Source organism: Fusarium fujikuroi, chromosome FFUJ_chr01, assembly GCF_900079805.1.
Source record: "Fusarium fujikuroi IMI 58289 draft genome, chromosome FFUJ_chr01".
NCBI classification, from domain to species: Eukaryota; Fungi; Ascomycota; class Sordariomycetes; order Hypocreales; family Nectriaceae; genus Fusarium; species Fusarium fujikuroi.
Window position 1 is genome coordinate 1,110,904 of NC_036622.1, and position 12,673 is coordinate 1,123,576.

At 48.6% G+C, this 12,673-nt stretch overlaps 5 protein-coding genes; 3 read left to right on the forward strand and 2 right to left on the reverse strand.

Annotated features, from left to right (window-relative positions):
- Positions 1 to 599: 599 nt before the first annotated feature.
- On the forward strand, positions 600 to 1,283 carry FFUJ_01725 (uncharacterized protein; the record flags this gene model as incomplete). Its single annotated transcript, XM_023575517.1, has 1 exon — positions 600 to 1,283. One exon carries the CDS (start codon positions 600 to 602, stop codon positions 1,281 to 1,283), a length of 684 nt encoding a protein of 227 aa, XP_023423866.1.
- A 275-nt stretch (positions 1,284 to 1,558) lies between these two features.
- Positions 1,559 to 2,092, forward strand: FFUJ_01724 (uncharacterized protein; the record flags this gene model as incomplete). XM_023575528.1 has 2 exons in its annotated part: positions 1,559 to 1,631; positions 1,677 to 2,092. The coding sequence occupies 2 exons, from the start codon at positions 1,559 to 1,561 to the stop codon at positions 2,090 to 2,092; spliced, it is 489 nt and encodes a 162-aa protein (XP_023423867.1).
- Positions 2,093 to 2,518: 426 nt separating this feature from the next.
- Positions 2,519 to 3,269, reverse strand: FFUJ_01723 (uncharacterized protein; the record flags this gene model as incomplete). XM_023575539.1 has 2 exons in its annotated part: positions 2,519 to 3,140; positions 3,199 to 3,269. 2 exons carry the CDS (start codon positions 3,267 to 3,269, stop codon positions 2,519 to 2,521), a joined length of 693 nt encoding a protein of 230 aa, XP_023423868.1.
- Positions 3,270 to 4,014: 745 nt separating this feature from the next.
- FFUJ_01722 (uncharacterized protein) lies at positions 4,015 to 5,607 on the reverse strand (the record flags this gene model as incomplete). XM_023575550.1 has 4 exons in its annotated part: positions 4,015 to 4,120; positions 4,176 to 5,290; positions 5,341 to 5,432; positions 5,493 to 5,607. 4 exons carry the CDS (start codon positions 5,605 to 5,607, stop codon positions 4,015 to 4,017), a joined length of 1,428 nt encoding a protein of 475 aa, XP_023423869.1.
- Positions 5,608 to 6,377: 770 nt separating this feature from the next.
- Positions 6,378 to 11,755, forward strand: FFUJ_01721 (related to telomere length regulator protein rif1; the record flags this gene model as incomplete). XM_023575562.1 has 2 exons in its annotated part: positions 6,378 to 9,389; positions 9,437 to 11,755. 2 exons carry the CDS (start codon positions 6,378 to 6,380, stop codon positions 11,753 to 11,755), a joined length of 5,331 nt encoding a protein of 1,776 aa, XP_023423870.1.
- Positions 11,756 to 12,673: the final 918 nt, after the last annotated feature.

Sequence of the window (12,673 nt, forward strand, 5' to 3'; positions counted from 1 at the left end):
CGGCCCCACCCGACTCGACTTTAGTGACGTTTAGATTTTTTTGGGTGACATTGTCTCTTGTCTCGACCCTGATTCCCTTTCTGCCTATCAAGTTCCCTGCATAAATTAGCATGCATTGCAATCCTAAGGCTGAGTGAGGCTAGCCTTATTGACTCTCAACGGGTTTAGTTAGGCCAGACATGGTGAAAAGGCTTGGGGATGGCTGGCAACTGAGACTCTGAACCTAAGAATTTGTTTAGATAAAGTTATTATGGATTAGGGAAATTCTAGCTGGTCTTGGGATTGGTGAGTTTTCGCACCTTAATTCCACTCTGAAGCCATCTAACGCCTGTGAACGTATACGTAGTGAACGCGAATATTGCCCCAGTCGTCGGGTGCCGAGGGGAACTTTTGTCACACCTGAAATTGAAGCATGCTGATTCGACTCATAATTAACGGTCGTGATAGCCCATGACTCACAATTCTTGGACTTGGTGTAGACGATCTCGGAGTGATAACGGAGACAGAAAATATATGAGGTCCAAACTTTCTCACGATCAGAGGCTCATCTTCACGATAGTCAACTGTGCAGCCGACTCAACTTACCCTAAACTTCCGACATGGAGTCCACAAAACCTTCGTCAATTGACTTTGTAACAGTCAAGACAACTCTCCCTGTTTATCCACTTCCACCCAATCATGAACGAAGCACTTTTCGATCAGAGCGTCTATCGATGCGGCCTATGACTGAAGATGACTTCGGGTTTCTTCGAACTCTTCGCACATGTCCAGATGGCATGAAATGGTCGTCGCAAGGAGGTCCAGATATTGAGATAGAACAAACTGAGAAGAGTCTGAGCCTTCGCCTGCCCCCAAAGGATGTTGAGAGGTACGATTGGGTCATCTCCCTCGCCGAGACTGGCGAGCCCATCGGATTAGGAGGGACCTGTGTGTGGTCGAGTGAACTAGGCTGGCCGGCCCTGGGATACATCTTTCTGAAAGAGCATTGGGGCAAAGGCTATGCGTCTGAGTTTATGAAATTCTACCTCGACAAGTGGTGGTCCCTGCCGAGGAACGAAGTTGAGCTCACAGTGGACAAGAACACAATTTTGCAAGGGGATGGCGAGGTCAAACAGGAGTGCATCTCAGCCATCACATTGAGCGAAAATGCCCCGAGTCAGAACGTTCTCAAAAAGGCTGGTTTCGAGTTCGTATCGTCGTGGGCGGAGGTCGATACCAAAAACGAGTCTCAAGAACTGACCCTACATGGGTTTGTTGCTCGCAAGGAAAAGGTTGTCGTTTAGCCAAGCGAGGTCGACAACCGAATAAGGATATAACACAGGCCCATTGACCAATCGGCCTGACCCGAGAACGAGGGTCTTTGGTCAATAACGATGCTGGAAATGGACAAGGACGCGGCCGGACATCTCAGGAAGTCCGTGAGAGTTTCCGGGTCCGAACGGGGTTCCACTTTTCGCCGATATATATGACGATGACTTCAGCAGCATCAACTCATTGTAGATTCTCAAGATAATTGAAACATTATACAAAGCTTATATTAATCTGATTGATTTTCAAAATGCCCATCTCTATCCCTCTGCCTTCTCTCGTGGCCACTGCCACAGGCATCACTGGCTCAGCATATGCATCTGGTAAGACTATCAAGTCAGATGTAAGACACTCACTGATATTTCTAGGCTTCATTGCCTCTCTTTCACTTGCTGGTATACCTTCTGCTCTGCAACTCTCAGGACCACCCGCTGTTTCCGTTTGGCAGGTCCTCTTCAACCGCGGATTCGCTCTTATGCCCAAATTTGCTGGGACAACTGCAATCGCATATCTATACGCCGCATACACAGCTCATCAGCAGGGCCGTAACTGGAAGGGCCTGGCTGCTAGTGCTGCCTTGACTGTCTCGATCGTCCCTTTCACTATCATTTTCATGAGTTCAACAAATGACCTTCTGTTTAAGGCGTCTGCTGGAACCTTGGATGCCTCACAGGAGGACGTGGCTACATTGATCGGAAGATGGGGAGTTTTGAACTTAGTACGAAGTCTGCTTCCTCTTGCTGGAGCGGCTCTGGGTTTCTCAACTCTGTTCAGTGAAGAGTGAAGATATGATTTGAAAGGTAGACCGTTATAGGGATGGCAAAATTAAACAAAACAATGATGTATCACTAAACAATCAATTTTGTCGCAACCAGCACATTATGCATAAAGAAGAGCTGTTTTTTGTTTATCCTTCAAGGGGAGATGGCCCAGTCTCGATAAAAGAGAGCTAGAGCTCCATTCTCCTATGCTAAAAGGCCTTGATAACGCTGTATCGAAGTAATCACCAAAATAATCCCATCTAGATACTGTTCCCATTCGCTCGCTTTGAATCCAGTGGTTCACTTCCCATAAAGCAATTGTCGCCAGACCTTTCCTTGTTAGATGCCTCTAGCAGTTATCCCCATGACCACAGCCCAGTAATTTGATTCATTCCCAAAAAGTCCCCGTCACTGTCAACTAGTTCATAGCTCATGCTATCATAGTCCCCTCACTGCTCATTCTCAAAAGCCTTGATGAGCTTGCTGCATTTGCCCAGATTCTTCTTAGGCTCCCAAGTGTTCTCCTTGTTGCCAAAACCCTTCCACTTGACCTGGTAGTAGAGTACCTTGGAATCAGCGTCAACCCGCGAATCAATGATTTTCTCAACCTCCCATTCGGTAGTAGACTCGGCACGCGTAGCCTTCTTTCTGGCAGGAGGGCTTCTCTTTGAGGCTGTTTCAGTTTTGGTCACTCTGGTCTTGGCTGGAGGGCGGCCACGACCTCTCTTTGCAGCAACAGGCTTCTCCTTCTTCACACCAGATGTGTCTTCATCCTGAAGGCTAGCAGTGGATACGACACGCTTAGAACGACGGGGTGGGACTGAACTGTTCACTTGCGAGCGACGCTGGCGCTTGGCTGGAGGAGCTGCCTTTGGACCTGCAGCTTCTTCTTCACTCTCTTCTTCTGGGGAGAGAGCGCGCTTCTCAGGTTTAGGGTCCTGTTCAGTTTTAACAGGCCCAGGAGAATCGACTTCGTCTTCGGAACTCGCATAATCCACGAGGTCAGAGATAATTTTTGGGATGAGCTCTTCTTCTTCGTCATCACCATTCCCCTCAATACTAGTACGAGGCCTAAGATTTCCATGTAAGCATGTGAGACTAATAGGCCAAAGGGAGCTTAACAACTTACCCGTTGTGCTCCTCCGCATGGGATTTATCGTGAGCATAGAAGACAGTGGGCACAGACTTGGGAGGCGGCATCTTGCTGGAGAGCGAAAGAGAACTGAAGAGATTGCCGCCGCGAGGATGAGGTCTTCTCTAGAATTCAGGTCCTTGTGTGAGTTTGTTCGTTGTAGGAAAATCGTGTTGCGGATGGTGTTGCGTGACGCTGACTTTGACTCTTCATTAAATCATCAAAGGTTTAAAATAAGGATAACATGAGGTTTACCTGTGCTCGTAAACATATCACCTGAATGACTTGCACGGGGTAAAGAAAATGTGAAGAGCAGACTATTTGAGAAGAGAAGATAAACAAATAACCCGAGGCGTTGGCAGTGTTGGCAGCTGTAAGAGCCGAAGCAGTAGAGAATGTGCGACCTGAAAGTTAGTGGAAAAAAGTAAGTAGGTGGAAATTGATCAAGGTGAGAGAGATAATGTATGTACTACTTCTAGGTTGCTGAACGAATTAATTTGAAAAACGGGAGCATCTGTAGAGAACTTGTTAACATTGGACGCAAGTCAGTGATCAGTGAATATACTATATTCGAGAATGAACAATAGTCGACTACCTTATCGACCACTTGTTTGACACGTTGACCATACGTTCTGTTACAATATGACTGAGCGTTTCTTAACGAAGGCTCCTGAACTAATGTATGTATCTATGCTTTCTTTTTGTTCCCGCCAATCTGCAAGGTTCCGCTTGATATGAGATCACTGCTGGATGACCGAGACGCCAGACCTCAATATGCTAATAATGAGAAGACAAATTGACTTGAGCTTACTACTACTCAAGCTCTTCAACCTCATCATCTTTGAGTTCTCTGAAACGACCCTCCCTCACGGCGGCCTCCACCGGGTTCTGAACGTCAATGATGCCTGTCTTTTTCAATCTAAATGCCTGTTAGCCCTGTGCAACGAGTGAGTAAATGGAAAGTGTGAACTTACCGTTCAAACAACACAAAGAGCCTTTCAGCCTCCCGTTCCTTCTCTTCTTCCGTCATCTCAGGCTCGTCAACCGGCTTCTCAGCATCCACAAATTGGCCAGTGACGGGATTGACTGGCTTCTGCGCCTTAGCCGCATCACCTGCGCCGTGAGCCTCTGCAACCGAAGCTGGAATAGGGATGTTGTTTTGGAAAAGGAATCCAGACGCAAAGCCGTAGCCAACGTTCTTGACAAACTTAGAGGCATCCTTATCAGATAGCTCGAAGAGCACATGTTGGATCAGGTTGCGCAATGACGGGGCCATGGGGTTATTGCTGTTTTGGAGAAGTTTGGCTGGTAAGCTGTGACCTTTTCCGAGAACATCCTTCCTCTCTTCCTCTGTCGGCAAGAGCTTCTCACGAATGAAAAATTTGGTAGAATCAGGCGCATGCTCGTATATCGATCTTACGAGGCCAAGGACTGGCACAACGGAAGGATCCTTCTGCTCGTCGGGAATGGTTCGAATGGAGACATCTAGGAGGTCAATCACCCGAGATACGACCCTCTCGGGATCACTCTTGGGGTGAAGAGCGTTCTGGCTCTCTGGGGTACTCAGGTCAAGATTGAGGAAACCGTTGATGATGAATCCGACTGGAGGGTCAAGCGGCTTCGTTTGGGAAACTTCAGCCTTGAACAGCACGGCTATCAAATGAGGAACTGCAGGATTGAACAACGAGGCCTTCTCTTTACACCAGTGTGTAACGTTGAACAAGAGCTTTACGGTTTCGGTAAGCGCCATGTCTTGCATGGGATCAGCCTTGGCCTTGGTATCCATTTCCTTTGCATGCTTTGCTAGGTTGTTGATAATGCGATCGGCCAGTTTCTCATTATCGAGGAGCTCCTTCAGATCGATCTTTGTTTCATAAGTGGTAAGGAATAAGATACGAGAGTTGAGAAATTCATCTTCATAATTTCCAGTGTCTAGTTCTTTGATGGCTTTGGGAGCAAAACCCTTATCGACAAACATATGCCGCGTAGGAGGGACGAGGAGCATCAAATTAGCTATCACCTTCAATGCAGCCCGAGCCGATTTGGTAGATGGTTTGTCATAAGCATGGCGGAGGAGCATGGAGAAGCCCTGGCAACAGTTAGCAATACCTCAAAACCCTTTTGCCCTCACACGAGGACCGGGGGTGTACTGACTGCTTCTGAGTAGAGAGGTTCGGCATTCCTGGGGTCTCGGCTGTATAATTTAAGTTGGTCCAGAGCCGTGGCGCGGCCTGTCTATAGCATTAGGAGATGATGCATTCATATGCTTTCCAGTCAGTCATGAGACTCACCATCTGGAAGAAACTGATCTTCTTCGAGATCTGCGGTGAGGGCTTCGACCAGTTCCGTGACCTTCTCGAGCTTCTTAGCCCCTGTTGGTATACCAAAAGGTTGCTGGGCGGCCATGATGATTCGATGGTGAGTGGAGAGGGGGATGTTGATGGTAGGTACGATGGTTTAAGATGAGCGGGGAGAAGATGATGGAAACTGGACATCAGCCACTAACAAAACGTGGTATTGCATTTTAAGAAGGAGTACTAGAGGTAAATTTGGAGAATTTGGCAAGTGTTCAGATCGTAACAGGGCATCATATTTGCTCTCTCACTTCTATTTATGTAACTTTTAGACTTTACTGATGAAAAGGCCAGTATTGAAGTGAGGTCCAAGTCTGTCGTCTCCATGTTCTGGCATGTGCTTCACTGACACAACAGGGTCCAATGTACCTAGAACTTTATCGATAGCGCCTTGTAGCGGGAACACGTAAAGTTTCGCTTACCTCAGCCATGAAAGACCGATTAGGCACGGACAGGGGCCCGATTCTGGGGCGTCTGACGCGCACGGTCCCTGAATCTTTAATTGATTCGCGGTTGCTCATCTAAAAATCGCGTTCGCTTTGCGCGTTGGCCCGGAGAATTGAAGCGCGGATCGGTCAAGCATTTACTTACGGATGCTCCAGGCTCAGGTAGTTACTCAAAGTCCTCAACGCTACGCAATATCACCAGCTTAACTTACACCGACTCATTCGTTCTCTTTGCGATTATATACAAATGCTTGCACTTTTTTAGTCGCTGCAAAACTCACTGTTCCAATCTTAATCTCCTTAATTTTCGCATGCGTTTTTAGTGGTTTCTTGGCCAATTCACTGCTGTCTAGATCGCCAGCGCTGCCTGGCAGCCATGGCATCTTCAGCCAAGGCCACCACCCTCGACGAACTATCTCCTCGACCGCCAACTCCTCCACGAGAATCTTTACCAGATAAACTAGCTCCTATGAAGGCTTCAGTCGGTCGTCCCATCGACCCAAGACTGAGTCTCCAGACACCACCAGGCGCTAATACACCATCGTCGAACGGGGCAACCAACACCAATTCAAGCTCGAGGCGGATAAGGAAGAAGGTCGAATGGTCAAGCCATACCGAATATCGAGAAGCGTCCAAGTTCTTCAGATCGTCACCGATTACGACACCCTCTGCTTCATCGAGGCCCGTGAAGGGTATCTTGAAGCCGTCACCGTCTCCCAACCCTCTTGCTTCACCTCTTAATGGCCACCCCAACGGCCTCTCAAGCCAGATTAGTATCGCCGAAATGTTGGACTCGACAATAAAACAGCTCGCTGGCTCCGACCGGGACTCGCGACTCGATGCATACATGATGCTCTCTCGTGCTCTCAAGGCTTCCAACAACCTACCAGACCGGGTTGCTCTGCAAGACAAAATGAGCCTATTCATGTCTTTTATTGAACGAGATGTCAAATCCAAAAGGGACGAGGGGTCTCCTGACTCTTCTCTCATATTCCAAGCCCTCAGTCTTCTGACGACCTTTTTGCATTTTCCAGCCATTGCTTCTTCTCTCACATCCGACTTCGGCGTCTTCATAATCGATCATTGCATTCGATGCTTCTCCGACCCAGGAATCTCGAAAGACCTGGCGCGCCACCTCATGCAAGTCGTTGCTTTCCAGTCCTTCTCCCCAAAAGTCATGTCTTCGGATCGAGTCGGTCGGCTAGTCACATCGTTGCACAACATCGAGGATCATTTGACTGGCAAGAGTATCATCATGGGCCGTATCCAGATTTACAAGCGTCTTGTGAAGCAATCTCGAAACCATATGGCTGTCCACACGGCCTGGTTAGAGGATTTGTTTAACGATATGCTTACTCCGATTCGAGACATTCGAGCACAAGCAATTCTTTTGGGCACGGAAGCTGGCTTTTCGCTGCGAAATGAGAAGCCTGTGATGCGCAAAGTGACTGAGATTCTGCAATCGACCGCGGACAAACAAATCTACATACAGTATTACATCCAGCGACTCGACAACATGCTCAAAGAGAAACAGCTCTTGTCAACTGTTCCGCAGATATGGGGTGCCGTGACCCTTTTCCTGCAGTGCCCTCTCAGTCGATGGCAACACTTTGCTCCATGGTTCAAGATTGCGCAGGACTCATTCAACTGTACCGAGTTGCAGACCAAACTAGAAGCCAACTACGCCTGGAATCGCTATGTCTATCTTTCAATTACCAGCAATAAATTGCCCCCAAAGTCTCTAGGTGTAATGTCACAACCCCTCGCAAGCCAACTCCGGCGCAAATTCAGTTCAAAGCAGTCAGAGGAAGCCATGAAGCTTCGCAGAACAGTGATGGGTGGTATTTGCAACCTGTGTTACTATGCCTTCCGACCTAGTCAAGATGTCACATGGATCGACGCTGCTTGGGATTCTATCCTTGTGCCGATTACGCAACAACTAGTTCAAGCCGATGCGCAACTCGAGTTTTCTGCTGACTCCGTAACGCAAGCGACTCGAATCGTGACTGGACTGCTCGACGTTTCGACCCCGAGAAGCTGGAAAGATGACCGGATCAGGGATGTTGCTCCTATAAGCCCCGAGGAACTGCCCTCAATCGACTCAAGATGGGCTCGCCGAAATTCTGAGAAAATCTTTGGCCTTGTTGGGCCAATTTTGGAGAAGAAATTCCACGACTTGGCTAACACCGAAAGTTTGGCCTATAGGCTCTGGCAAGCTTTCGTTGGTTCTATTGCTGTCGCCTCGGCAAAGGATATCAAGGTGACCGATGAGACAGCGAGATTCATCGCCCAAGCGTTCGATTTGTTGTCCAAGGTGTGGTCGACCGGGTTGCCCGAAGGGTCTGAGTCTGCAGGAACAAAATATTTGTCAAGTGTCAGGCATTATGTGGACGTCCTTGTCCGCAACCTTGGGCTGCTCCCCTTCACCGAGAAGAAGCTATCCATGTCTCTTGCTAATACCTTTGAGCCTGCTTCAACTCCTAGCCGGATTGATCGAGCTGACAAGTCAAATGGCACTGTTCAGACGCCGCTTTATCACCTATTTTCTATCCTTTGTTCCAAACCACCAGGATTGGCTGACGATGAAGATCTCGCCGAGTGCTTCTTAGCTGTCTTTGATCCATTCTTCCAAGGCAAATCTTCAAGAGCTCGAGTGGAGCTGTCTAGAGAGATGCTTCGACTCTTGCCGCGAGACGCTCTTTCACCATACGGTCCATGGGTTCTCGCTGCTCAGAACATTCGTACCTTGCTGGACCAAAACCCATCGCCATCCGGCTCGCTGCCACCCAGCAGCGAGAGATTACTTGGTCCTGAATACCGGGAGATAGTATCACTTCTCGAACGAGGACTTGTTTCGCACCCCACGCTCCCTGAAGAACAATGGTTCTCTCTTTTCAACTTGTTATCCGATCACATCGCTCAGGAGTCTGGAGATGCAGGTCGAGCACTTGGCCTTGTAGAGCCCCTCGCCAAGATTGTTACGGACAACTTCTTTGAGGACTCTGAAAGATCAAACCAGATGGCACTGGCGGTAGCGATCGCACTATTCAAGATTGCCAAACTACCCCGAGATCGTCAGGCTGTGGAGGCTGCTCGACGACGACTTTGGGGTGCGCCTCCTACGGCATCACGATCCTCCTCATTTGACCCATTCCAGTATCTTTACCAGCTTCAAGGTCAGAGCATGAAATACTTCTACGAAAACGAAGCCGAATGCAACGATCAAAAGATGGTGGCCTACTTTGAGGCTGTCAACGCTTTCATTGTTGCATCCTTTGCGCAAAATGGCTTCAAAACCCTTCCCAAGTTACAAACAGGACTCGTTCCATGGATTCAGGATGAAAAGGCGCATAAGATGTTGCGCAGTGATTCCCCTGTATCTGGATCTGTAAGTTATTCCGGCGTTGTACTCTTCTACATGCTAATTATCTCTAGGTGCAGACTCTGTGGGATAGCATTTGTGGCCAGTTATTAACACTCGGTCGATTGGAGGACAAAGTCCTCAACACAGTCGAGCCTCTTGTCGCTGCAGGTTTTAGAAGTAAACATCGTCACGTCGTCAACAAGATGGCAGAGATGTGGAACGCTTTAGTAAAGGATGAAGAGAGCTTGGACTGCTCTGAAAGCCTCAAGTCAATTATAGCTTCCTTGCGGCCAAGAGTTGATGTCTCGTTCCCTGGCATGGAACATTCCAGTGGCGAGTTCGGAGCCCAAGCACAGACTTTTGTCGATACGCAGGAAGATTTGAGCTTCGTCGCCCTATCATCTGCCAAGTCATCGGGGCAAGGCGTTGAGCAAGCAGCCTCACCTGCACCATCCATATCGAAGATGAGTCTCAGGGGTGCGACGACTAGAAAGCGCCGCAGAGATGCCACCCCTGAATCTACAAAGGCAAAACCGGCTAAGCGAACAGCTACACCCCGTCTTCGTCACGATAACTCTCAAATCCAATTTGCTCCAATTGTCTCATCACCGTTGGTCGGAGAGTCTCAACATCTCACTGAAAGGCAGAGGGAGGTCCGTGAGCGACAAGAAGAAAATGCCAGCCTGTATCCCGGCATCCGATCGAGCCCACGGACTCGAGCACAAGCTGCGATCGAGGAGAGCTCTAAGGATGCCGAGATGCAAAAGCCCAGCAGACTCGAAACTACTCCTGAACGCGCAGCTTCCTACGATGAGTTCATCAATCTGACACCCACTCCCCGTCGTGGCCAAGCACTTCATCTTGAAGGCTTGAACGACCCACCTTCATCACCACCAGACCCGAGACGCAACCCTCTGCTATCTGAAATACAAACCCGATCAAAGGCTAGAGACTCGATCGTAAACTGGCAGTTTTCTTCACCACCTGGTTCACCCTCCATCAGTCAACAAACTAATGAAGACCAAGCTGAGGTGGAGACTCCTTCTGCTAAGAACAAGACCTCTGGTAAGACCACACGGTCTAAGCGACGCAGGAGGAGGGCAGAATCATCAAAGAAGGAGGAAGTCATTCCTTCAAGTCTCGATAGTCAGGAAGTGGTGGCCGAAGACGTCGAGGCACTACCAGATGCGCCACCTAGCCAAGATGTGGACGAGATTAAAGAGGAACATACTGAACCGCCTGCCCTCACCCAACTGGACAGCCCTCAACGAACCGCTCCGCCTCCAGCACAGGTTCTGGAAACACCAAAATCCGCAGATGACGAATTTGTGGATGCCAGGAGCAGCCCTGCAAAGGCTGCTGACGATCAGGCTGTTGAAAGTGGCTCTAAGGTGGCTAACAGCCAGAATCAAGACTCATCTTTCGCGCTCAGTGAAGGTGATGAAAGCAGTCTCATGAGATTTGTGGTGGAACTTGAATCTAGAAGATGCCATCTTCCATTCGACAAGTACAACTCAGTCTCTGTTTCTCCCGAGAAGAAAAAGAACGACGCATCACCGGAAAAGTGCATAGAGGTCCAAGGAGACACCTCCGTGGAAGCAGAACAGAATGACACTAAGGAGTCTTCGCCATCTAGTGTTGTTCCCTCTACACCTGTTGAATCAAGCCAAGAGAAGACTGAAAGCCGAAATACGAACCAAACTGACAGCAAGAGGAAGAGAAAGCGGAGCGCTATGTATGCCGAGACACGCCGCAAAAAGAGACGGTCGGCCGACCCATCAGGACCAGAACAGGTCGAAGATAGCCAGTCGACGTCTCAAGAAACGGCCTCACCCATCCCAACCGTGCGACGGTCATCCAGACGAAATGCTGGACAAAAGGGCAAGGTGCTACGAAACCGAGAAGTCCAGGCATCGCCTACCAAAAGGTCTACGCGCTCATCTTCTCAAGCGCCTCAGACAACGTCAAAATCGACCGATCCACGCGATGACGGGGACACGGACGAAGAACTCATGTCACAACTGGTGACAGAGTCCTTTGCAGCCTCGCAGAGCCAAGAGCCTGAGTTTCAGGTGCCTGATGAAGTCATTGAGGACTCTATGAAAGTCATACCAATTGACAACGAATCGGGTGAAGAGGTCCAGGAGGATCAGCTACAAGCAGAAGAGGAGGGCCAAAACGAAGTTGCCGAGCCAAAAGAAGATGACGATGAAGAGGAGGAAGAAACACCAGTACCACACAAGACAAGGTCGATCATGGACACTCTTCGTGGTGGATTGCAGCAATTGCAGGCGGCAGCACTGAGCCGTGATGAGGTTTACCAGCTAGAAGACATGCTTATGGATATGAAGAGGGAACTCTTCGAAGCAGAGCGACGTGGAAGGCATTGATTAGGAAATGAATTTAAGACGGGAAGCATTGTCAACGGCGCGCTGGGGTTTTTATTCTTGGGAACTGCTTATAATACAATACCTCCATGTACAGAGTTGCCTGATTAGCCTGTCACTTATCTCATTAGAAGCATTGCATGGAAATCTGTACATTTACATATTCTGTAGGAAAGAAACAATCAAGGGAATGATGAGATGAATATGCCATGCCAATGTGTCGAAAGAAACAGCGTACCTACAATTATGGTTGAGGGATAATCAAGTTGATGCATGCGAGATCTTGCCACCAAAAGTGGTAATCAGTCCGAGTTACGAGTCGGGCTCACACGTCTCGTGTATATGTATTCACCATTCTGCATGAGGATAATACGGGGAAGCATAATGTGATAATGTGGAGGATCGTCAATGTAATATTTGGGAGCAGCTTCGGATGTTCCTAAACGGGTAATCCGACAAAGAGAGCTGCAGTGTGCCACGGGGAAGAGGGTCGTTTATCGATTATGGTTTTTGATCTTGGTGTAACACAAAGACTTCATAAGTGATACTGTGTGAATTTGAGGTTCTAGAAAGGGTAGATCGTAGAGATACGCGGTTCTCGGGAATCAGCTTGCATTATTGTGCTTCAATACAGTGAAATTCTGTGCTGTTTCTACGAGCAGCTGAGTAATATGGACTCGGTACATCTTGAGATTTGGCCGTTTTGCTGCTGCCTGGCATGCCAACTTTGATGATGAACCAGGGTCAAGGGTTCTGCAAGCTACTCCCCATCCTGTTCTTCACAGCAAGGGAAAACTGCCGGCTCGATCCCTACGTCAGGCAGACTCCCATGGCGGGGAACTAACACGGTAATGATGTGCACGTCTGTGTTGTTGATGATTGTTGCAGGTTTGATACCATTGAAGTCTCTCACTGAATCCT